The sequence below is a fragment of the Vipera berus genome (genome assembly GCF_964194415.1).
Source record: "Vipera berus genome assembly, chromosome: 1".
NCBI lineage: Eukaryota > Metazoa > Chordata > Lepidosauria > Squamata > Viperidae > Vipera > Vipera berus.
In genome coordinates, this window is record NC_138202.1 from 112,493,601 (window position 1) to 112,520,554 (window position 26,954).

At 37.9% G+C, this 26,954-nt stretch overlaps 1 protein-coding gene across 3 annotated transcripts in view; it reads left to right on the plus strand.

The window, feature by feature from the left end:
- Positions 1-26,954, plus strand: part of LRP5 (LDL receptor related protein 5) — a 131,131-nt gene that overhangs the window by 51,782 nt on the left and 52,395 nt on the right. For all 3 annotated transcript variants that reach the window (XM_081313606.1, XM_081313605.1, XM_081313607.1), the window contains 4 exons: positions 1,710-1,906; positions 4,296-4,427; positions 16,666-17,062; positions 18,085-18,256. In XM_081313606.1, the coding sequence (XP_081169732.1) occupies positions 1,710-1,906; positions 4,296-4,427; positions 16,666-17,062; positions 18,085-18,256 (898 nt within the window). The remainder of the gene's footprint in view (positions 1-1,709; positions 1,907-4,295; positions 4,428-16,665; positions 17,063-18,084; positions 18,257-26,954) is intronic.

The window sequence follows — 26,954 nt, forward strand, 5'->3', positions numbered from 1 at the left end:
TGTGCATGCAGATGTGTATGCATGTAACCTGCAAATACCTTTAATATTGCTTAGGTGTTTTCTTTTTTAAACTTATCTGGTGCTAATGTATTCTCTGGCAGCTATGACAACAAAGGTTATCAACCTTGCATCACCAATTGCCCTTGAATATTTTGATAAGTGTCTGGCAGATCATTATCTGTTCCTTTTTCATTCTACATGTTTCCATCTCCTTTACTGAGGCTTGCTGCTAGTTTCCATTTCCCCTGGTGCCTCCCTCTTCACCCCCCCCATGGCGATAGCTCACCATCCCTGTACATGGTGACGTCGAACTATCTGTGCTGTTCAAAAGCAGCTATGAATGAAGTATGTATGTCAACTGTTGTGACCTCCCATACATAGAGAAAATGGAGACACGCAAATGCAAACTTTGCATAGCTGTGTGTATACAAGCAGAGAGAAAGTACTTACCTCTACCTCCTTGTTGTTGTTTTTTCCAAGGTGTTTGGAAAAAAATCAATCTGCAGAATTATATTAGAGTCTCTTGAACTTCTATAATTTGTTTTGTTGGGATCCTTAATATCACTGTCAAATCAAAAAAAGACATTTTCTGTGATCAAGCGGTAGTATAAAAATAACAAGATAAATCTGGATTGTATATTATAGAGTCTGTGTAAAATTCATATTCTTGTGCTACTACTGAAATTTTGCATTAATTTTGTGTATCTTTAATCCAAACAGAGGGAGACAAGTTCTTCCACAATATACTCTGTAAACAAAAACAAAAAAATCCTAAATGTTGCTCAATGCTATTTCAGCATTGTTTGATCTTTTAAAGAAGGGAAGGGATTCTTTTTCTTATAAAGAAATGTACTTGTAGCACAAAAATCCAATTAGCATGTTTGGTCAAAATGATTTATGAACTCATTTTACTTCTCATAAATGTTGTCTTTGAAAAATTACAGCCCAGATTCAGGAAATCCAAATAAGTCATATTGGAACATACATATATCCTGCCATGACAAAGCTGTTCTAGCAATAACTAAGTTAATTTCAGAATTTTAATCAGTGTTCCTAATGTGCATTATTGCCATTTAAGATAAAATATTCCAGCTGTCTCATTTTTTTTCTTCTCTTCTTCACTCATGACTTCTGGTTGGACATTGTGCAATGCATATTTGTGTTTTGTGCACAACATAATTCTGTGGCTTTTTGTATCTTATTATAGATGTTTAAAATTATTATGGAGTGGTAATGGAAAATATGAATATGATATTTTTATGCCCGAATAACCTTTAGTTATTACTGCTAAATAAATTAAATTTCAAAGAAATTATGTACATTACAAATATTGCCACTGTGAACTGACTTGATAGCAGTATAAAGTGTTTTGTACTGTGAATGGTAGATTAAAATTGTTGGAACAGACTCCTGTGTGATGAACCTCCACTTTGAAAAATCAGAACAAAATAGTAATTTAAATAATTTTTCATAGCAAAGATATTTCATGGTAATTGTGGCTCCAGTTTGCAGCCCCAGTATTTTTTTAAAATGATTCAGGAGAAAGCATTTTGGTCAGGTTTGAATAAGGCTCACTCCACTTATTGAACTGCTGCTGTTTGTGGAAGTCACTGTTATTTTATTTTGACTTAAGTTTGATGCCTTTCCATATTAATTTGTGAAGTAGTTTTGTATTCACTTTGGAACATATTCTTTCTTCTACAAACTAGGCAAAAAGTCGTGGAAGGTAGTCTCACTCATCCATTTGCCCTGACGTTGGCTGGGGACACTCTGTATTGGACGGATTGGCAGACACGTTCCATTCATGCCTGCAACAAGAAAGCTGGAGAGAACAAGAGAGAAATAATAAATTCTCTGTATTCACCAATGGACATCCAGGTTTTGAGTCCTGAACGACAGCCATATTGTATGTTTGCTGTTTGTTTCTTTTTCTCTCACATTAGGGATAGGTGGGATTTTTAATCTAACACCCATGACTTCAGAGAAGAAAATACAAATTAATTATTTATGCAATGTAGGACGCTGTACTGCTATAATTATTAACAAGCATCTGGTGTGCTCTGCTGTTATTTGATTGTGGTAGGAAGTTTAGTCTTAAATGCCATGACTTTAAGTTCTTAACTTGATTGCTGTTTAATAAAGTTTGTTACCACCATATTTACATAAGGTTGATTGCAGAGCAGAATCTCAAATTGTTTCAAAGGAAAGAAAATGTCAGTGGCACTCAGGGTCTTATCCTATAGATTGTTCACCTTGTAGTTAACTTCTCTAAGCTCTGATTTGCTTTGCCTGATGAGAGAATTGGCTGATCAGGCCAGTATTTTGCAAGACAGAATTTCTCTGATTGTCAGTGATGTGGCTGTTGCTGTAATGTTAAAGAAGCTCAAGCAGCTAGAACATAATAACCAAATAAAAGTGCCAATGAAGGAGACTTGGAATTCAAATTCTGTGGAGTCCATAAGTGACTCTCATTAAATATAATAGCTAATTCCCACTTGGATGCCACAGATCTCTGAACAATGTATCAGACTGAATAGTTGAACACTTTCCAAGACTTAAATGAGATCATTATTAACTGGTTGTGCATATCATTCATAGCGTAATGCAAATTCGATTACAAAGCAGGCCATAGTAATGCAAATTCTTTGCTGAGATGCCTTTTTGCCTACTTATTAAAACATTTAGAAATGTTAAAATTCAGAATATCTCAGGCACACAAACATATGTTAAATACTTTAAATCAGTGATTTTAAGGACTTATTTTTCAATAGTATCTTGTTAATAGTATGTATTTTGTAATGCCGTTGCAAAAATGTTAATGATAATTTGCAGTAAGAAAAATAACTTTCTTGTGTCAGTGACTTGGAGGGAGAAGCGGCAGAGGAGAAAATACCTCATTACTTCTCATGGATGAAGCTTTTAACCAACAGGAAAAATTTGTGGGGAAAAATTGAAAAACAGATAGTATCCTCTGACTGAATTCTTTAGCCACAGGATTTCCAAAGAAACTCTGCCTTGTGCATACTAAATATTAAAAACATAACATGATGTAACATGAGACAAAACATAGATTTATCCTAAAGTTGAGTACTATCCCGTTTAAGAGAGCATTGAGCCCTAGGTCTACTATTGAAAACCTCGGAGAAAGTTTGGCCTTGCTCTGAAGAGCTGTGGCTATACTAAGAAAAAGGATAGGTGGATGGTAACCAGTCATGGAGTAAAGAGAGGAATTTAAGAGCTGCTTTAGCTGAGAAACAGGTGCAATGCTTCAGTAGAAGTCATTGGCCATGTGCACTGATAGAGTTTGTCCTTGCGTTCCAGATGAGACTATGTGATGCTCTCGGAATTCCTAACATTTCTCTCAGCTGAGAGCACGTCCCACCCCTGGGTCACAATATTTCTGGACAGTAGTAATGAAAGCCTGGTATACTGGGAAATACTATCTGCTAGAAATAGTTCAGATAATGCTGTCTCTTGACTCGACTGGATTTGGATGCCATAGCTCCCAAGTGTTTGTACCATATTAACTGACTGTGGATCATATACAGGGCTTCAGTCTTAACAGTGGTGCTTTTGAATGGTTACACCACCCCCACTTTAAATTGTCATGCTTTCCTTTTGATGCCATAATCAAAGCAGATTACATATTTGGACAGGGAAGAACAAAACACACAAAAACCCAGACCTTAAATTTTTAGGTTTGATTGTGGGACAGACATGTGATTTTGTATGCCTTCCAAAGTCCACTAGCTATAATAAATTTAAATAATAAATAAAAGTATTTAGGCTATGTGTGGCCATCATAATTGGCTGGGACACAGCTGAATGTAGAAAATACTGGGAAGTTGTTACTATTGTTGCGGAGTGAGATATACAGAAAAGTAGGAACTCTTGGTGAAACAAATAACAATTGTTCAGGTTCAACTTGCACTGTAACTATAACAACAATCCAAATAAAGACAAACACGCAGCATCCAGTTTTCCTTTAACATTTTTGTATACTTCCCAAAGCGTTAAACCCTATTGAACCCCCAACTGCATTGGAGCAGTTTGAGATACTGTAGTGTGAAAAGGTAGTTTTTTTCAGGACAGTTTTACGTTTATTGATACTTCTCTAAAGTCTTATCGAGCAACTATAAATGCCTGTCTTGTGGTTAATTATTTTTAGTGCCTGACTGAATTTATGAGGAAATATAAAGTGTGATTGTCCCCTTCAGGGATCTAGGTTTCCTTTTCTGTGTTACCAGAAAATAAAAAAAATGTGCCTGGTTTTCTTTCTTCTCTTATTTTTCAAGTTCACACACCGTGTGAGGAAAGTAATGGTGGTTGTTCACATTTGTGCCTGTTGTCCCCAAAGGAGCCTTTTTATAGTTGCACCTGTCCTACTGGAGTCCAACTGCAAGAAGATGGAAAAACCTGCAAAGCAGGTAAGGAAGTCTTTATCTTACCACTACTTGGTTTAACAACCCTATTGGGACCTACAATTCAGTCATTAACTGCCTTATGATCTTACTTCAGCTTTCAGCTTTGTTTCACAAATCCAGAAAAATGGTAAAGGTGAGAATTGATCACAGAATTATTTTTACATTTCAAAAGTACAAGTCTGAGTTACCCTGAGGTAAGATGGGCGGCCAGTAAATTTTATAGATAAATAAAATAAATAAACATTGCTAAATGAGGACCACTAGTGGTGAGTTTTCTCTGCTTTTTTCTTCTCTTCTCCTGGACACCCCCAACCAGTCTCCTCCCTGCTTCTTTTTTTCATTGTTGTTGTTGTTGTTGTTGTTGTTGTTAGTTGCGAAGTCGTGTCCGACCCATCGCGACCCTATGGACAATGTTCCTCCAGGCCTTCCTGTCCTCTTCTTTTTTTCATAGGTTGTCTATTTATTAAAAGTTCATTTTCTTCAGAGGTAACTCAAGACTGTAGAAGATGCCTCTATATCAATTAATTCAGATTTAGTTTAAAGGACAAAGCCCATACTAACGAATACATAAACATGCAGAGGAAGAGAGAACTTGTATCTTCTGGGAAGGTATTTGTAGTGGCTGCTTCTGTAATGTGACAGTGGATGGGTAACCACTTGAGATATGCATTTTAAAATATTAATTTATGACTCTGGGCCTTTTTATTGCATATTTTATGGGAGAAATTGTACAAGTGAATGCTCCACAAAAAGATGTCTCAGACTTGGTTCTGAACAAGTTTACTGGGCACTGGGCATCATGTGACTGTATTTGAAAATGTTTGGGGGAAGGAGAATTAGCAGCATACGCTTTAATGGCTCTGGCTCCCTTCTTGACCAGGGATGCATGCCAAACTGAGCTTATGTTCTTCTGTGCATTTATTCTCTCTCTACATTCTTTCATGCAATTACATGCATGTGACGTGTAAAGAGTTTGCCCATAATAGAAAGTTATTACAATATAGTTAAGATTTACCAAGATATGTGAAACTGCTCCCAGACGGTAATGGTTTTTTTTTTTTGTTCGCAACAACCACAATTTGAAACCATGACAATTTGGCTTTATACAATAGCACTCAGACCTATATACCACTTCACACTGCTTTACATTCCTCTCTAAGCGGTTTACAGTTAGCATATTGCCCCCAACAATTTCAGTCCTCATTTTACTGACCTCAGAAGGATGGAAGACTGAGTCAACCTTGAGCCGTTCAGGATTGAACTCCTGGCAGTGGGCAGAGTCAACCTGCAATACTTCATTCTAACCACTGCACTACCACGGCTCCCTTATAAATCTTGATTTGTTATAATCATGTCATTTCTGAACCAAGGTACATATCAAGGTACAACCATGAGTTTGGGAAGTCACCATACAAATCAAGATTATTTTGCTCCAAATTTCCAAAACTGATTCTGGTATACATAACAAATTATGGCTAAAGTATATCCTGGGATAATATTATGAATTACCTCTGCCAATAATAGTCTGAGGTGGAAGCTGTATCTTCATCATATATGGACTGCAGTATCTGTCTGTCTGTCTCTATCTCTCTATCTATATATATCTATATATCTCTGTGTGTATGTCTCTGTGTGTGTATTGTCTGGACTACAATTCTGAAGGAAGACCTTTGTATTAGATGATATTATATTTTTTTTAAAAATAAAATCCATTTCCAATATGTTGTTTTGTTTTCTGAAAAGAGATGGAAAATAGTGACAGAAAACATAACATTACTAAAATAAAAGATGTGCCTTTATTGAAGTCCATTTTGATTGTATAAAATAAGTTTTAAGTAAATTGTTAGTAATATTTTCCTTGTTTAACATTATTATGCTGTGGAATCCAGCCATGAAACATTTAATAACAATAAATCATATAGATCAGTGGTTCCCAACCTTTTCTATACCCCGCACCCCTAAAACACTTCTGATATATTCTCGCACAACTTACAAAAGTTCGAAATAATGGCAATGAATTATGCATATACACTATAATTTTGAAAACCCAAGTTTTCACATCCCCTGGAAAATTGTCTCGCACCCCTGGTTGGGAAGCCCTGGTATAGATGCACTTAGTCTAGAGATCTTTGGGCAACAAATAATGTGGCCATTGCCAACCACATCTATTTCTTTCCTTTCCTTTCCTTCTTTCCTTTCCTTTCCTTTCCTTTCCTTTCCTTTCCTTTCCTTTCCTTTCCTTTCCTTTCCTTTCCTTCCTTCCTTCCTTCCTTCCTTCCTTCCTTCCTTCCTTCCTTCCTTCCTTCCTTCCTTCCTTCCTTCCTTTCTTTCTTTCTTTCTTTCTTTCTTTCTTTCTTTCCCTCTTCCCACCTCCACCACTTGTTGCTCTAGTTTCGTGTGTATGTGGACAATGCTGGAAATTGAATTTGTATCTGGAAGAAAGCAAGGCCAGTTTTCATTATTCTGTCTGCTGCAATTGTGTTATTGATGTGCTTAAGGTATTGAAAGAACAGGGAGTTTTTTCCCCTCCCCTTTAAAAAAAAGCCCCTCTTTTCACAGCTTTAGAAACCCTTGTTGAATGCTCAAAACAAGCCTTTCAGAAGACTCATATTGACCTTGTGTTTCTGGCAATGGGAAATGGCCCCAGTGGGCATTTAGTACTTTGGCTAAGGGTACAGAAATGAGTGACTGTTTATGTGGTATTTGCACCTTTCTATTGTTGAGCTAGACATTCTTTCAGCTCTTTTTATCAAAAGGGTAGAAAGTGGGATGGGAACAGGAAGTCTGGTTTTGCATAAGAATATGTAGCTTTTGGGTTCACTTTTATGGATTATTTCTTTCCCAAGCTCTGCACCTTTTGTGGGTTCTCTGCCTAATGCCAACATCCATGTGCTTTGACTCCCCACCTTATTAATTAACTCACTGGTGGCCAAGGACTCTTAATATATTACTCAGGAGGAATTTAACTTGCATTAGTATATTCACTTTTGAGATTTCCTCAAGAATTGTGTTCTTCAGATTAATACTTTGCATACAATAGAGAATATCTGAATTGTTCCTTAAATAATTTTGGGTTCATCAGACCATGATGTGCCTTTTTAAAAAAAATCAAATGCAGAGCTGCCAACCAAAAGGTTTGATTGTGAGAGGATTGTTTTCTCCTTAAACGCATTTCTCCTGATTTTAAAGTCTCCCTCGAAGTTTTTTCATTGGATTACAGTGAATTAAATGCAGTATATTTTATTATGCCTGCAGTATAGAATAGAATCTATGTGATATTTTCTCCTGTTAAATTGAGATACTGCTCTTCTTCCACTTTTTTACTTCACTAATATGAATGTGTAACATATTATAAATTTATAAATTCCAATTACATAATAGCATATAATTTTTGAGAACATAGTTTCTTTAGTGATAATATGGCAAAAAAGCTATATATTAGCCATCTGTTAATTGTAAAATACAATATATGTACGGTAATTATGAGGTGTAATCTTAAATATAACTTTTCCTAAAGGAAAAGCAGTAACCATTTTAACTGAGAGTGACATTGTGAATTAAGCAGACTGTCCAGATGATTTATGTTTTCTACCCCAAAATGTAATAGAAATAAAAAAGTGCATTAAGTGGTAAGGGACTCATACAGACATAAATATTCATTCCATATAAATAATCAGGTTGAATTTGCTTGTGTATAAATGAATATTGAGTAGTTGGCTTATAAAATGCCTGTTTGTTTTTTCAACTAGATGTAACTGTTTAACATAGAAAATAGTTTTAAAATCCTATTTAAAACTTCTACAAAAAAATTAAATATCCCTCAATTATTATAAGGTTTTTATCTTTAGTAACAACCATCTAGAATATTGTCTATTATAAGTAAGCATATGAAACTTTTCTGCAAGAGTTTCATATGAAGAGTTTCATATTTGGATTTCTCAAAGTGTGGAATATTGCCATTTTTTAAATGGCAATATTCCTTGGCATTCAATTTTTCTGATCAACACTTTATAGTGGCATATATAATACAGTTGATTCTAGTGAAATAAAACTTTCTCCAGTGATCTTCTTTCTATAATTCCTACCTTTCATCTATGCAGAGCTGTGGATCAACAATTGGTGTAATATCAAGTGATTTGTAAATGTTAAACATAACTATGTCAAGAAGTCATTGTTTTGCATGGTTGGTCAAAATAACTAGCATTTTAATTTTTCCCCTTGTTCTCATAATTTTCAAAAATATTTTTCTTCCGCTATTAATGGTAGGAAATTGTTCAGACAAATCGGGCTCATGTATTTATGGCTTTAAAAATGATTTGGTGTTAATATCCCTCTGGGTATGATTCAGTATTGAAGAGATGAATAGATGATAGCTTTACACTCATTGCTTTCTAAAGGTAGCAGTGGTATTTGCTAGTTTTAGACTTTGCTAAACCTATTCCCCTTCCCAAGGCTCTACCAGTAAAATGATGGCTGTAAGAAGTTAGTCCTCATTGTTGGGAGAGGGGAGGGGAGGGGAAGAGAAGAAGAGAAAGAAATATCTACAATAGACCATTGTCACAGTGAGAAAGGAATAATGCTGCATTTTCTGCTTTAGCAAAAACAAAATGCTGTCTACATTTGTTTAGGTTGGATGAATAAACCGGAGCATTTGTTAGTATATTATAGGTGCCTTGTCACTTGTCAAACTCAGAGAGAGACAAAGGGAAAATGACAAACAGCTCTTGTGGAGCTGGCCTCCTTTGCTGCTGCCAGTTTTGATTGGAGATAATTTTGCCAATAGACTGCAGCTGCCATTTCCAGAGCAGAAAGATGGTTTTTTAAATCACAAGGGTGCAAAGCAACAATCTTGGAAGGCAGTATACTAGTATAGTAATTTAAAACTCGCAGATGAAAGTTAATCCTATCTTGGTTATAAACCTCGACACAGAGGGATATGCACACAGTACCACTCTCTCTCACCATCTCTAGTTTGCTTTCTGCCTGTTTTTTCATTAACTCCAAAATCAGAATATAGCATTCAGGGACTGAAGATAAATAGACCAACACTTATGCAGTGCGGCCAGTTTTCCTTTCAAATCCAGTTATCATTAACAGGTGTTTCTAAATGCTAATTAAAAGGCATACCCTTCTATAGATATTAGTTTTGCCAAAAGATATATAAAGCTTTGGAGAATGGAAAAAAGAAAATAAGGCAATTTAATAATATTAATTAAAGTAAATAAAGGATTTTAATATTAAAAACTATTGTACTATTAAGGGAAATTCGGTTCTTTACTTTCCCCTTTTAAAAGTAATGAAATTATGTAATTTTCTTGCTTGTTGAATGAGTCATATTTATTTCCTCTCCCTCCCCTCTTTTTTTTGGACAAATAGCTGCTGGCTGATGTAGACAGACTTTTTTTAAGCCAGTAAGAATATATGTGCTGCCTTAAATAGTGCTTTGGATTCCATTGCTGGCCAAGGAAGGAATTTTCCAGGACCAAGTAAAATTGGCTGATGAGCCTCAACTTTGGGAGATTTATTATTTTTTCTTTTTGAATGCCATCTGAGAAATGGCTGCTTGCAGAATATGATGTGGGGAAATATTTATGGGCAATTTTGTAGGCAGTGAATTTGACCGTGCCATTGAGTTTTGAATACTTAGCCTTAGTTGTACCATCTCAGTTGTGTAGCACAAGTGTGGGGAACTATGGCCTCTTTAAGACCTGTGGACTATAACCCCCAGAATCTGGGAATTGCTAGCTCAGGAATTCTGGGAGTTGAAGTCCACAGGTTGTAAAGGGGCCATAGTTGCCCACACCTGTGTCAGAGTACAAACCTCCCCCCAAATGTCTGTGAATAGGGCAGCCTCCAGATGTTTGATGGCATTACAGATCCCAGAGTTCCCACTCAGCTAGAAATATCCTATGCTGTAAAGAATTCAGAGCTTAAAAAATGAGGAAACTATATATCACATAAAAGTTTTGGGATGTAATAACAGGTCTGGTTGGAATAGGATGAACCCACTAATGCCCACTCTGGTAATTAAGGAAGGCTATAGTATTACCATACTATTGTTTGATATGTATGGTGTAAAATACATAGCCAGTAGTGAATTTTGACATTCTTATAGTAAGCACAAAAAGCATGTCATTACAGGAACATTTTCCCGCATGTTTTGGATTTAGTACTCTCCCTCCTTTTGGGGGGGCATGAAAAACTTTGCAATTCTATGAGAATCCTGGTGGACAGTCACTCAAATATGAGCCAGCAGTGTGTGGAAGCAGCCAAAAAAGCCAATGTAATACTAGGTTGCATTAACAGAGGGATAGAATCAAGATCATGTAAAGTGTTAATACTACTTTACAAAGCCTTGGTAAGGCCACACTTGGAATACTGCATCCAGTTTTGGTCACCACGATGTAAAAAAGATGTTGAGACTCTGGAAAGAGTGAAGAGAAGAGCAACAAAGATGATTAGGAGGCTGGATGCTAAAACACATGAAGAAAGGTTGCAGGATTTGGGTATGTGTAGTGAACAGAAGGAGACTAGACATACCCAAATTCTGCAACCATTCTTCATATGTTTTAGCATCCTGCCCCCTAATCATCTTTGTTGCTCTTCTCTACACTTTTTCCAGAGTCTGAACATCTATTTATATTGTGGTGACCAAAACTGAATGCAATATTTCTCACTGTTGGGAAATTTCACCTTAGTTCTAGGTTGCTTCTCTCCTTGATTGGTTTCTATCACTACTGTACAGGTGACATGATAGCAGTGTTTCAATATTTGAGGGGCTGCCACAAAGAAGAGGGTGGTCAACCTATTTTCTAAAGCACCAGAAGAGAAGACAAGAAAAATGGATGGAAATTAATCAAGGTGAAAAGCAACCTAGAACTAAGCTGAAATTTCCTAACAATGAAAACAGTTAACCAGTGGAATGGCTTGAATTCAGAAGTTGTGGCTGCTTCATCACTGGAGGCTTTTAAGAAGAAACTGGGCAGCTGTTTGTATGAAATGGTATAGGGTCTCCTGCTTTATCAGGGGGTTGGACTAGAACAGGGGTCAGCAACCTGAAACAGTGAAAGAGCCACTCGGAACCGGTTCCCTCACAAAAGGAAAAACTGGGAGCCGCAAAAAATGTGTGCGCATGCACGTACATGCGCGCATGCGCAGAACAGGGTTTGACTGAAGAGTGGAGCCAAGGCGAGATTTGCACCTACCCTGCATATTTGAATTGATTGGTTGAACTTTTTTACTCCCACTTTTTTTTGGGGGGGACTGCACATGGCAGAGGACTGGGAGCTGCATGAGACAGCTGAAAGAGACGCATGCGGCTCCGGAGCCGCGGGTTGCAGACCTGTGGACTAGAAGACCTCCAGTCCTTTCCAACTCTGTTATTCTGTTATTTATTCATTTCACATATCTCCTTTCTACTACTATTTTCTTGGGTAAGTTTGTGTTCAATGAAAACTGATTAATTCAACAGTGTGCAGAAAGATGTTTTTTTTTAAGTGTGCTTAAATAGGACACCAGAGCCGAGCAGTTTATTAATAATGTGGTTTGTTTGGTTTGATTTAATGATGGGAATCAACTGTCCCTAGATTATAGACCATAAAGTCTACAGGGACGAATATCCAGGAGTTGAGATTATTAGCTAATACTGTGTGAATCTAGTTAATTGTTGTACATTCAGCAAGCCATAGTTTAGCAAGTCACAGCTTAGTATGGTGGGTGAATTAAGTGACTTAAGATTGTGCCCCACATCCTATTCAAATGAAGCCGAATGTATGAATAGCAGCTATGCCAGAGTTTAATCACTTGCAAATGGTGTAACAGTACTTGCTGGCTCTTAACAAGGCAAGGTCATCATTTGAATGCCAATGGGCATAAATATAGAATCATGGAGCTAAAAGAAGAAGAAAACTTACCTGAAGAGTTGACATGCTGCTTGCTTTTTTAATTTAAATACATTTTTGAAAACTGAGCAGTCCCCTGATGTTGGATATGTATTCATTTGAGCCATTCTGCTACCCATAGTTAAATAAAGCACCATCTGTCTGGTCCACTGAAAATTGCAAACAGGTATCCATACATTCTTGGATTCAGTGCTTGTAGTTGAAAAATATTTTTTCTTCAAATTAGACTTTTGACTTTTGTAGAGAGGGACGGGGGGGGGGGGAAGAAGGAACGATACCCATTCCTCAAAACTTGCATCATAAAACCAGTCTTGTTTTATGGCAAAACAATTTTTCAGTACTTCATTAGCTGCTCAGGACAGTTGTGTTTCTCCTTGTGAGGTCTTGATGTCTCTCTGTCATAGCAACAGTGATGCTGTTGTTGGTTTGGTTGAGCCACCTGGACTTTACAAAGTTATGAGATTATACTCAACTTTAGAGAGCTTAGGTGGCCATGGCACAGCCGGGGGATATTTTAGGCAGTGCAGACAGCCCAGGGTCTGTAAAAGGAACTTGGCAGCCGCTATCTGGTATGTGGGCTATAAATTCCACATTCCTCCATTGCATTTTAGAGAGTATTGAACACATTTCTTAACTAGCAATTAGGCCGGATTCTTACCCATGTTTTCTTAATTCAAAACCCACTCCTGGGGCTTCAATTTGTTGATGGTTGGAGCAAGTTCATCAGGTCCATTTGATCCTTTTTAAATCTGTTCCCTCTCCTGCCAGTCCTCACTTCCTTGCTCTTCAGCAACCCATAGCCTGATGTTTTAATAATTAAAAGTAAAACAGTTACCTGGGCAACTTTCCTATACTAGATTTATATTTGTTGTTATGAAGGGGGAAAGTCATTTCTTTATATATTTCTTTTCTTTTTCTTTGCTATATAATTTTTTCCCTTCTGTTTCTCCCTTTATTGTGCTTTCTATTATTCTTTTATTTTTTTAGTTTGTATTAGTTCTTTCTTTTAATTATAGTGTTTAGTAAAATTACTGTTAAAATGTTTCAATCTAGCTGCACTCTTTCCTCCAGACAATCTGGCAGGTAATCCCAGGAAAAGACATGCCTTCAAAATGATGCAGACAAGTACCATGTTGGTAATCCTGTTTACAATCTTGAATCCTTCAAACTATCAATGGGAAACTGAAATGCAACATGCAACTATCCTTAATAAACTATTAATTATAAGAGTGTTTCATTTGAAGAGCTTATGAAACTATTGCAGAAGAAAGTGGCTTGCTAAAAAATTACATAGTGCAGCATAAAGCAGGACATTGGATTCAGACCAAGATTGGTTCTTCATTTCTTTTATGGATATGGACTTATGGGCTGAGGTTTAATCTATCCATACAAAACAATGATATAATTTGAAGAGAGTTAACTGCACCAGTCCATATCTGTAGATAGATAAATTGCATCTTTAATACTCATCTCGCTAAGTAGAAAAATGACTGAACAGGGTGCAGGAGAGCTTAAATTAGGCAGGGAGAGAGAGAGAGAGAGAGAGGCAGAGGCAGTTCTTGTTTGCAGTTCATATCTCCTTCAGAAACATTCAGATGTGGAATCTGTCCATGTGCTCTGAAGTGTATTGTCTGTCATAATAAGGACAGCCATAACCCAACAGAGCAGCTTTCGGGCAACCAGTTAAGAGGCATCAGGGTAGAAGAAAGAGCAGCTAAGGTCACAGTTGTTGATTAAATATTAACCTGATATTAACTACAGGAATACTTGACTAAATAAGTTGCACCTTTAAGAATTAATTCAAGCCAGTCCTTTCCCATGGTCTAGACCAGTGGTCCTCAACTTTTACTTCACCATGGACCCCCTTTAAATATCTTTTGTGGCCATGGACCATGGCCGCAGACCCCAAAACTTAACTCAAGATTTAAATCATAACATTTCTTCAAACCTTTATGGATCGCCTGTGATGATACCATGGCCCCCAGTGGTCCATTTGACCACAGGTTGAGAATCACTGGTCTAGACTAATACTGTATAAATTACTTAACAAAGCATAACAAAATAACACTAATGCAAGAAAAGCAAATATGTCAAGAAACAGGTTTATGCATACAAAGAATAGTGAAAGAAAAGGACAGGATGTCCTGAAGTGTTGTTTGGAAAAAAGGGAACTGACCAAGATGTAGGTGATGCTTTCCTTGTGCATTTAAAGAAGACGTTCTCTGGAACCTACCTGGAAGGAGTGCATGAAATGGGGACAAGTAAAACCAGACCTGAACGGTTTAAAGATGTCAGAACCAGGCCAAGCTTTTGAGAGGGCACAATATTCTGACACTTTGAAGAGCAGGTTCTGAAAGTGCTTTATGAAGGTGTTTTTCTCACATAGCAGTAATATTTTCCCTCAGGTTCATAAAAATCCTTTCACTCTGAATATTTGTGCCCAGTACTAGCAAAAAAAAGGCAAACATTTTAAAACTATTTCTTGAAACATTTTCCCCATGCATCTTTTTATTTATTTTAATAAGAGTGGGATCTGTAGCTATTATATGCTGTAACTTAATAGGCAAGAGAGGCACCATTTAATAGCTACAGATCCCACTCTCACTGTTTAAAATTGTATTGTTTATTTTGTCTTGATAGTAGAATATCAGTACAATTCAGATGTCATTAAACGTATGAGTCCTCAAATATTCTAGGTTGTCAAAAAATTTAAAAAAGGTGGGATGGAAAGGAAATTCACATACATAGCTAATTATCCTGAACAATCAACTACAAGTAATGGTCTAGACTGAAATTGGGCTTTGATTCTCGTTTTAGCAATAGTCTGCAACTTTGTTCAACATTTTTAAGCATACTTTTGTCTAATAGCTATTTCCTATCCTCTGACAGCTTGGCCATGGTCAGTAGTTCATTAAAGATGTCATCTTGACACATGATATTAAAAAAATACATTTTAAAGAGAATATTAGGATTACAGTGGCTATTATGAATGCTTTTATATAGATCTAGAATGAACTAATATACACAGTTCCGTTCACACTCATAAGAATTGTTAGCCTACAATGTTGGGTTGACAATATATTAACCATGATGTTATGTCTTTAAGATGTTAATTGGCCAATGGGTGTGTAAGTGTTCTCATGGCCATAAGAGGGAGCTAGTAACGTAGCTTCTTTCTCTCTCTGAATTCACTGCTCTCTACTATTACTGTTTTTGCTCTGTTACCTGAACTGTGTATTGACCTCTGGACCGGTAAGAAGACTTTGTATTTTGGATTGCTACTTGGACTGTTTATTTTTGACTGTGCATTTTTGTTTTTACACCACCTTCAAGTAAACTACTTTTTGCTTTTACAACTCAGTGTATTCTTGTGCGACTTTTACTACTCTCAGTACCCTTCCTTGTCTGTGCAACTCCTTGGTAGCACAAGGAGACCTCTGCACAACAAATTCCTTAACAAGAATATTAGAAGTTTATGTCTTATGGCTACTGTTTGGGATTTAGTTAGAAGAAGAAATATAATACAAGAAACAGGCACTGAAGGCATTAGAGGTTTGCATCATGCTTAGAGAACACAGCCTTTAGAACAATGCATGTCGTATTTTTTTTAAAAAATGATGACTCAGAGTATTCTTTTGCTGCTTGACTTTAGGTGGATGGCAAAATGTGAATTAATGGCTTTTCATCTTCATAGCTCATAACTTCAATAGAGGCGTATCTATCATATGTTAATTCCTCAGAAGCAAGGACAGAAAAAGGGTATTTGAATTCATACCCTGGATGACTACACCAGAAGTATCTGTTGCATCTAAAACAGATTGGCACCTCAAGCAGCTATGTTTGCACACCTCTGTCTTCCAGTTCATCTTTTCCATTATCCTTTCTTGCTTTTTGGACATATAAATATGAGTGTTGCATTTGCCTGGTGCATTTTCCATAATTGGATATGGATTGCAATAGGTGATTGGGGTCGCTATGACTGTCATGATGATATCAGATGGAAAAAAGTCCCAGGGAGCATCATTTTGAAGACACTGTAAGCAGTGTCTTCATATAGGAGTTTACTTAGCAAATGTATATTTCTAGTTGTATCAGTAGAACCAGAAAATGTATATTTCTAGTTGTATCAGTAGAACCAGAAATTACTGCTGTCCTAAAACATTATTGCCATTGCAGAAAAATTTGTGATCTTCCTTCACAATCAGATTGCCTTTTTCTATGCAATCCATACATTTCATAATGTAAAGCTAATCAGAAAACTAGAACTAGCAACAATTTGACTTCATGGCAGAAAGAAAGAACTATTGATTGGTAGATTACTGACTATCCCTTTTTCCTAGGTGCTGAGGAAGTCCTCTTGCTCGCTAGAAGAACGGATCTACGAAGAATTTCCCTGGACATGCCGGACTTCACAGATGTTATTCTGCAAATAGACAACATTAGGCATGCTATTGCAATTGACTATGACCCTGTTGAGGGTTACATATATTGGACAGATGATGATGTCAGAGCTATTCGCCGGGCATTTCTTGATGGATCTGGAGCCCAGACTCTAGTAACAACAGAGATAAATCATCCTGATGGCATTGCAGTAGATTGGGTGGGTAGGAATTTGTATTGGACTGATACTGGTACAGATCGGATTGAAGTTACACGTTTGAATGGGACGTCAAGAAAGATCCTTATTTCAGAAAACTTAGATGAACCTAGAGCAATAGTGCTCAATCCTGTGATGGGGTAAGTCTTGCGAGTATTTGTTCAGTTTTAAAAAAACTATGGTGGTTGCTCTGCCTTTGCATTTCTGTGCTATGGAACCTGTCACAGTTAGTCTTTGTAGAGGCGTGGTTAGAATGCAGTATAATTGCAGGCTAATTCTGCCGACTGCCAGAAGTTCGATTCTCACCGGCTCACGGTTGACTCAGCCTTCCATCCTTCCGAGGTGGGTAAAATGAGGACCCAGATAGTTGGGACCAATATGCTGACTCTGTAAACTGCTTGGAGAGGGCTGTAAAGCACTGTGAAGTGGTATATGCGTCTTAAGTGCTGTTGCTATTGCTCAACGTAACAACCACAATTGGGACTGGAATTTACATTTAAATTGTTGCAGTCATAAGTCAGACCAAATTTTACAGCATTTTTTTACAATGGTTGTTAAGCAAATCACTGTGGTTATTAAACAAACCATATGATCATTAAGCAAATCCAGCATCCCTAATGAGCATTCTCTCCCCCCCCCCCTCCGGTTAAAAATGATCACACCACTCAGAACAGTTGCCAAGAACCCAAATTGTGATCATGTGACTGTAGGGGTGGTGTGACCGTTGAAAGTGCGAGTGAAGGTAATAAATCACTTTTTCCAAGGCTGTTGTGACTAAGTCGAGAACCACTTGTACTTTAAAAATGTTACCTGTTTCGCCATACCATGTCCCAGTGGCAGTGTAACAGAATATGTTTTCCCAACTGCATATTTTTTATTAGTATTTAGTAAATTTGGAATACACAACCATCAGTCTATTTATTCTAGGTCCATGATTTTTAAGTAAAAAATTTGCCTTCCTCATTTAAATTATTTTTCCGTATGATATTATTATCCCTTTATATATCTCGCAAGCTCTGAAATCTTTGAATGAATCTTTCTCTTTAGTGCCAGTTCATGGAAAAGATTCTTACTGAAAGGCACGCTTTAAAAATGCAATAATATATTTGATAAAATACTTGCATGTAAAAACAACACTGCTGTTTTTCTCCTTCCGCAAAAGGTATATGTATTGGACAGACTGGGGTGAAAATCCAAAGATTGAGTCTGCTTATCTGGATGGGTCTGAGAGGAAAGTGCTGGTGAATACCTCTCTAGGATGGCCTAATGGTTTGGCATTGGATCTTGAAGAAAATAAACTTTATTGGGGAGATGCAAAGACTGACAAAATTGAGGTAAGGGAGAATTTTCCAGATAACTGCGGTAAGAATACATTCTGTGCCAGAGAAAACACCTTGATTTGTTTTCCTACTTTTTGAATACATTGCATTACCAGAGATAGTTTCTGAAAAGGATGGGGGCGGGGGGAAAGCCCCCAACCCAACAATAGAATTTGTATGTCGCTTTAAAATGATATGTCCTGTCCTGACTTAGCTGAGAACGAGGGGTGCCTTTTGTCCAGGCGAATACAGAACTGCACCATCAGAGGCCAAGAAGCAGAGAAATATTAGAACTAGGCTATTAAATTAAGTCAATTTATTGAAAGTTAGGTCTGGAATTCATTATCAAATGACAAACATGGGGAAAACTATTGAAAACAAATAATTTTCTCCTTCAGAATTCTCAGAAGAGAATTATATTGCAGCTTAATTCTGTCTGGGTAATTTATGCATCCTGCTGGAAGTATTTTGTGTTAAGTTCAAGGCTTACTGACTTTATACAATAAAAGTAATAAAATCCAGCAAATATATGATGTAAGTCTTCAGGTTGGGAGTATTAATCTTGAGCATGAGATACTGAAAAGGATATTCTTTGTGCAGTTACCCCAGTGTGTTTTCTAAGATAGTAGACTTTTTTTAAATGCGCCAGAAATGTTAGGATATGTTGACAGAATAAAACTCAGAATTCAAAGTGACCAGGCACAATTTGTGGTGGGGATGCTGAAGTTGGCCATTTGCTCTGTGCTCTGACTTACCAACTATACTTCTTAAGCACCGTATTATTTCCTTGGCAAAAAAATGTTGAAGAATGTCTGGTATAATAGGTTGCCCAATGATGTACTTCAATTAATTGCGTGTTGCATTTTTTAGCTGTCCGTTGTTTCAGAAAACCAACGTTTTTGGTCCCTTGAGAGGGAAAAACCTACCCAGCCCTGCTCCCAAGCAGGAAAATACTGCTAGATACATAGGACTGCGTTCCTTAATTATGTGTGTAAAACCTCACATGGCAAAAACAGCAGTTATTCATTCTTGGCAGAAACGTTCCCATCTGCAGCATTCAGCTGTAGATACAAAGGCCTCAGTCACTTCACAAGCCGTTTATATCCTAAAGAAACCATTTGGCAAGCCTTGTCAAACGTTGCGTGACAACAGCCTTTGGGGCTTTCACTGCAAATTTGGCACCCTGTGGTAACATTGTTCCCAGCTCTTAAAAAGTTTTTTTCTAACTTGGTTTGGCAGCATGTTTGAAAGGTGGGAGAGAGGAGAGAGAGCAAAAAATTGTAACAGATTTTAGAGAGATAGATGGGGAAAGAATCTTGGATTCAAGAGGTGCAGCTGATTAAAAGTGAATGGCAAAAGTAAATTGAAAGAAAATTTAGGATTCTGTCAGAAAACAGTACATTCCAGGAACAAATTAATGTGGGTTACAAGGTTCCAGCTGAAGGAGTAGCAAAGAACCACTGACATCTGCCTGCAAAATTGCCTAATTCTCTTTCAAAACCAGTTTTGTGGGTTGTCTTGTCAACATTTGCTTAATGACTGTGTATAATTGCATAATTAAAAAATGTTGACCTATTTGTCTATTTTTAGAAGTGTTTTCCTAACTTAGACTGCTGTAAACCAACATAGTTAAAAGATAAAATGTAACCTATAGAACCACCACTTCTTCCCCCCACAGAAGCTTTGTGATTATTTTCTTCAGAATAAATTCAGAATTTGCGCCAGACATTCTCTAAAGTATTGTGCAGTACTAAACAGTGTCTGTGAGGCATAATGCAGGTCATTAGTTCAGGCCCTTCACCTCTATCTGCAAACCCAACAAAACTCATTGATCCTTCTGACAACCTGGTTCTTCCTAATTTTTCTCCCTATAGTTATTTGATGGATATTGTAGAAACAAAGCTTTGCTGTATGTCAGAACAGGCTTTCTAATTAATGACTTTTATAGGGAAGTATTTTTATTCCAGGTAATTTCTGCATACTTTAAATATGATATTTAAAATAGCACATTTAATCTCCAGCTCAGGCTTGGAGAATTTCTTTCAATCTTGTAAAAGATAGAAGGATTTTCTAGCATGGTTACTTTTACATATGTAAATATACAAATCAGTCCAGAATTCTAGAATACATGTTTATATTTATTTCTCAAAATTTAATTGTATTCTTTTGTGTCTTAATTTTGTTTTACATTTTGGAAAAAAAAAACCTGATCAAAATCTTACTTAAAACTTGATTGAGTTGCAGGGCAAATCTACTGTCCCATCTCTTGTCTTTAGTTCCCAAACTTAATTTCTTTGAGGCTGCAACAGTACTAGCAAGGAAAGTGACTGTGTGAGTGGCTTCCCTTGTTTGGTATTCTAAATGCATATTATATGGTATGTTTAATTTATAAATAATCTGCTCTTTCCTTACACAAGTAAACTAACTCAGTAAAAAGAATTACTGAAAAAGTAGCTGTTTTATACTTAAAATTAATGATGTATTCTTTATCCTGCATCAAAATAAACTTTTTATTTTAAAAAATGGGGCAGAGAGGAAGAGACAGTTGGGAGCCTTGAATAGGGTAACTGACCTTTGACCCATCAGGAGGCTATGTCAGAAGTAAAGCAGTTGCCTTCCCACAGTCAAAGGACAAATGCACGTTGATCATCCTGAATAATACTGAGTAGCCTGACTTTCAGGGAACCAATTAAAGGACTGCTGTGGCTTGCAGCAATATAGTTTCCACACAAGTTTGAAATTCTTCTGATTTTCTTCTTCTGATTGAAATAGAATGTTGGCATTTTGTCATTTCCTACACATTTGGACCATATTACATGGAAAACATTACCATAAAAATATTAACCTTCCACTTAATGTGACTGAAGCTCTGGTAATGCGTACATATATTTCGCCAAAATCCTTTCCTGAGTGATTTCTTATGCTGAATCTTTTGATCTTTCAACATGCTTTGGATCGAGCAGACTTGGGGGGGGGGGAAACCAGTGGCAAGGAACTGGAGAAGGACAGAAAGGAAAACTCACCCTGTGCCCATGGAAGTAAAAAAATATATGCTTTTTGTGCATTAAGATGGGGACGGGTGCAATCGGAATACATCTTACTTGTTTTGTTATCTTGAAAAGTAAGCATTAAATTGTTAAAATGTAAGGAATTACACAGAGACCACTGCACGGAGACAATTAAAATGAATTCAAATCTTACAATCCAGAGTTTTGAAAAAAGTTATCAAAACCTCTAACTATAATCTGGCAATGCCCCCGAAGACTACAAGGATATAAATATTGTTCTAATCCAGAAAAAAGGGAAAGGAGATCTGGGAAATATTGAGTATCTTGGGCAGGGGTTGGGTTTTTTTTGGAAGATTATTGAACAATGTATTTGTGATCAGTTGGTGTTAGAATGTCACAGTTACAGGAGCCAGCACGGATTTTATTATGAGTAAATTATGTTAGATTAACCTTGCCTCTTTTTTAAAAAACAAAATTACCAGCTTAATAGTTCAGGGGAATGCTGCAGACATTTGATAAAGTCATCATATGTAGATTAATAAAATGGTAAAATATGAGCTGGATTATACAACATAAAACAGTACTTCTGAATGTCTCAGTATTAGTCTGGAAAATAGTGCTAAGTGGACTACCGCAGTGCGTTCTGTCTTAGCCCTTGCTGTTCAAATTTTTTATTAATGACCTGGATGGAAAGATTGAGGGAAGTAATTATCAGATTTGTGAATAAGGCAAAACTAGGAGGTGTGGCTAATTCTTTAGAAGAGAGAGAGAGAATTTGAAAAAAAAATATCCCTTCGATAGCTCAGCTGGTAGAGCGGAGGACTGTAGAGTTGCTTGAACTGAAATCCTTAGGTCGCTGGTTCAATTCCGGCTCGAAGGAGGCTTTTTATTTTCTCCTTTGTCATCATTTCTAAAGTTGCCATTCATCCTTTGAGAGAAACAAATTATGACCTTGCTTTAAGAGCCAGTTTGGTCTAGTGTTTAAGGCACCAGGCTAGAAAGAGGGAGATTGTGAGTTCTAGTCTTGCCTTAGCCATGAAAGCCAGCAGGCACAAATGTAAAATCCTACATCTTTTTTTTAAGGCTCAGTATAGTATAGAGCAGGGATAGGCAACCTTGGCTCTTTTATAACTCATGGACTTGGCTCATGAATTCTGGGAGTTGAAGTCCATGAGTCATAAAAGAGCCAAGATTGCCTACCCCTGGTATAGAGAGACTTCACTTGGCAGTAGTACAGGGTACTATTGGGTATTTTGTTAGATCATAAATTGAATATTAGACAGTTTAATAGATAAATGTAACTTTTTAAAGTTAAAAACACATAACAAAACTTAGGTGTTTAAGTTATAGGTTTGGTAGACAAAGTAGTTTGGTAATAATACCTCTGAAAGAATTCTTAGTTGTTGATTGCTAACTTAAAGTAAGCAATTGTTCCATCCCATCCTGCTTTATTCAGCCCTAACTCAAATGCTCTGTTGACTTTTGGGCACCAATTTAGAAAAATGAGAACAGGTTCAGAATAGGATGGTGAGGTCAATCAGGAGACAAGAAATGAAAATTCTGTGAAGAAAAAGGAGTTCTATGAAGGTCCTAATGTCAAGATCTCTCCTTTGTTCTAATGTGTAGGACATGAAATAGTGGGTTTAAGTTATGGCAGGCGTCGGCAACCTAAAAAAGGAAAAGAGCCACTGGGAACCGGTTCCATCACAAATTAAAAAAAGTGGGAGCCGCGTGCGTGTGTCCATGCACGCGCACGCGCAAAAAAATGTTTTGCGCATGCGCAAAATGTTTTTTTGCGCATGCGCGGACGCACACGGTTGCCATTTTTTTAAAAAAAGTGAGATGGAACCGGTTCCCGGTTGCCCGACGGCGACGGCCCGTCTGCAAAGCTGCTGCTTTCAGCAGCTTTGCAGACGGGCCGCTACAGCTTCCTCAAAGAGCAGCGCCCCTGCCCGTTCGCGCAGAGGTACGCGCGCACCTCTCCAAAGGTTTGGGGAGGTGCGCGCGCACCTCCGGTCGTTCGGAGAGGTGCGCGCGCACCTCTCAGAATGGGCAGGGGCGCTGCTCTTTGAGGAAGCTGTAGCGGCCCTTCTGCAAAGCTGCCGAAAGCGGCAGCTTCGGAGACGGGCCGCTACAGCTTCCTCAAAGAGCGGCATCTCTGCCCGTTCGCGCGGAGGTACGCGCGCACCTCTCCAAAGGTTTGGGGAGGTGCGCGCGCACCTCCGCCCATTCGGAGAGGTGCGCGCGCACCACTGCCCGTTCAAAGAGGTGCGCGCTGAGAGCTGGGAGCCGCAGGAGACGGCTCAAAGAGCCGCATGCGGCTCCGGAGCCGCGGGTTGCCGACCCGTGAGTTATGGGAAGGCAGATTTCAACTGAATTTTAGCAATTGGTTGATAATAGAAAGAACTTGATGATGGAACCAATTATCCAGAGAGGTAGCAGGTTCAATGGATTCAGTTAAATGCTATAGAGATGTCTGTATGGAATGACATAATGTGAATTGCTATATCAATCAGGGAACTGGACTCTAAATTGCCCATTTTAATGGCACAATTCTATATATTGTCAGGGGTGAGGAAGAGACAAATGATGGCCCACACACTATGCAAATTATACAGCTTACGTTTTTGTGCCAGGTGTTATGTCCCAAATACATCGCGTCATTTGTGCAGTGATGTTGATGCACATATCTGATTTTGATATCGGCATAGCCTTGTCAGTCTTGGAGGAGGGGGGATTTTCTCACTAATTTAGAAAAAGACCTAAGCATTGTTTCCTTCATCGTGGATGTTTTGAAATATACGAAATACACACAAATGTACAATATAAGAAAGTTAAAGCAGCATGTGAAAGATTTGATTTGAATATTTTCAGGAGTAATGTATATTTATGTAAAGCACTATTTTCTGATTAATTCCACTCCATTGGTTACCTGGCTTTAATTTGAAAATTTGCTAACATCTACAGGTATAACTGCCTACGTTACTTGTGTTCTTAGGTATATTAAGGTTCTGAAATCTGATAGAATTCAGTTTCTTAATTCTCAGATATTTTTTTTTACAGAGCATTTTCCACTTCCAGGTGGAATATATATTTTTCCTTCTAGTTTAGAATATATAATAATGATCCATTTAGGTTTTTAAGAGCCCGGGTAGCAGAGTGATTATTTTTACACAGTTTAGGCATTTCATTTAGTGTTGTGAGATTAAATGATACTGAATTGTTTTTCTTTTCTCCAAACCTGTACTTAGAGCAAAATCAAGTGAAAATGTAAGAAACATTTTCCTCACTGTGGAAATAATAATAATAATTCTTCATGTTTTGATCCCCTTCATTTTAAATAACTGAGGACTTTGTAGGGTTCATTTCCTCCATGCTCTGTGTGCATGTGGTTAAAGTGCTCAGGGGGGAAAAAAGTGTGTTCAGGATATGCTTTTAGCCTTGCATGTAAGCAACTATATAGTGGATGCTCTCTGGGTTGTAAATGGCCTTGATAGCTTCAGTGCCACATTGTGTGACGCATGGCGGGGGGGGGGGGAAGCTGATTAGAAAGGGGGTGTGCTCAGGCTCACTCAGCGTTAACTTAAGAGAAATATTTAGCTTGTTCAATTGATATTCAGCAACTATCATCTGTATTAAAGGGTGTGTTCAGCTTTTTATGAGTATTCTTAGTGTCATGAGGAGATACCTGTCACTCAAAAAAGGGAAGGTTTTTTCCCCCCTAACATTGCTTGACTAGAGTCATCCTGTGGGAAAGGATGCTAACTTACTTAAAACTATGGGTGACCCTTGCCTCCTTTTCTTTTGTGAGCAATAAAGATATAAGGGGGGAGCAAGGAGGGTTTAACAGAACCCCCACAGCTATCTGCGCCTTCATTGGTAGAAGTGGCTTTCACTTGAACTTGCGTTTGACAAGCGTGTTCTGTCTCATTCAGAAGGATCCTTCAAAGGCAACTAATTGAAATGCTTGCACCCCTTCATTCCTTTTCCAAGTCTTCCCCACCATGCACATGCCCCCAGGTTTGCTTAAACTTCAGGGCACTAGCATTCACGGTTAATGAGGGTTGAGGTGGGGGGAAGGAACAGACCATGCAGATTTGCCTTTTTTCCAAAAAAAAAAAAGTAAAAGTCTGTGGGAAAGGGTTTTTTAAAGCTCCCCTATCCAACCCCTTATGCCAATGTCTGAGAATCTAGTGGCACTAATAAAGAAGCTGGGCTGCTGTTCCCTGCCAAACTTTTTGTTGCACACTTGTTAGAAATTCTTTTTGTCTTTCTAGTCCTTGACTTCATGAAATGAAACACAAATCAGGTCCCCAGAATGAAAGGTTGCATGTCTGCCTTGTGGCATTTGGAATGAAACTATTCACTGCCTGGATGACTATAAATAGAAAGCCAGTAGCTGCCTAATTCTCCACTTTGAGGTTCTTGCAAAGAAGCCCTCTTTCTTGATGAAGGGTGACTTTTGAAAGAAAACTTGGCAAGGAATTCTTATCCTTGCACTTCTAGGTAGGGCTGTGTTTTCTCTAACAAAGGTGTATTCTTGGACCCATAGCAAGATATATCATCTCATCTGTAGAATTCCATGTGAAATTTGAATGCAGAACAAACACCATTCTTTCTGCATTTTGCTCCTGAAAGATTTGTTTGGCTTTCCTCCAACCTTCGGCTCCTTTTCAACTTGTATTCATTCTTCGGCAAGAAGACTAAATTAGTGGTGCAGAGGGGTGATTTTTCTCCCCCCCCCCCCAGATTCTGAGAGACAGAACAAGAATTGTGATTGTTTTTTTGAAAGCACGATAAAAGATTTTATTCTTCCAATGGACTTCTGAAGTTGCCGACGACGTAAAAATCCAATAGCGTACTGTTGCAGTTCTTCAGGCAATTTGTTTGGTTGATTTGGTCATTATGAATGCCTAAAAATGCTGTGTTGTCCTTTTATGCAAAGCGCTGTCAGCCGTCTTTCTCCTCCCCTTCTAGTTCTTTCCAAAGAAACGGGAAGAGGGAGGAGGGAAGGGGAGTTTCTGCCATACTTCCAATAGTTTGGATGGGCATACATGAGCAAAAGTGGTCAATAAATCATCTGCCTGAGCAGGCACTTTTTAAAACTGTCCCATGTCACCATTGTTTCTGAGTTGTGAGAGCAGGAATTGAAGCCCACTTTGAAGTTTTCTGCAGGACTAATTGCAATCCGAACAGTTTTTTCTTAACGTATTTTTTGGGGTTGCTTATTGCTGAGGCATAGTTTGAACTCTACTGCAGACTCATATTTGTGACTGCTGACCATAAATAAATTTTTTAAATTCTGCCTTGTTGTTGTTAGCTGTGAAGTCGCGTCCGACTCACCGTGACCCTATGGACAATGTTCCTCCAGGCCTTCCTGTCCTCTACCATCTTCTGCCTACCCTTTCCTTGGGGGGGGGGGGGAAACTAGGTGCAATTCTTCAAGATGATTCTCAAGCCTTGCACTCAGCTTGCTGAAGGAAAGAGTGGGAAACATTTTAACCTAAATTTTTGTTATTCCCCTGCCTCAAATTGAAGTCTTTTGTATTTTCTTTCTCCCCTCCTTCCAGTTCCTTTGTTGCTTGAGCATTTGCATGAGAAAACAGTGCAAGGGGCAATGTTAATTTTCAATTGACGCCCACCAACTTTTTAATGGGGCTACTTTTCAGTTTTTATGATGAGTTGTTGTTATGTCTGCATGCTGA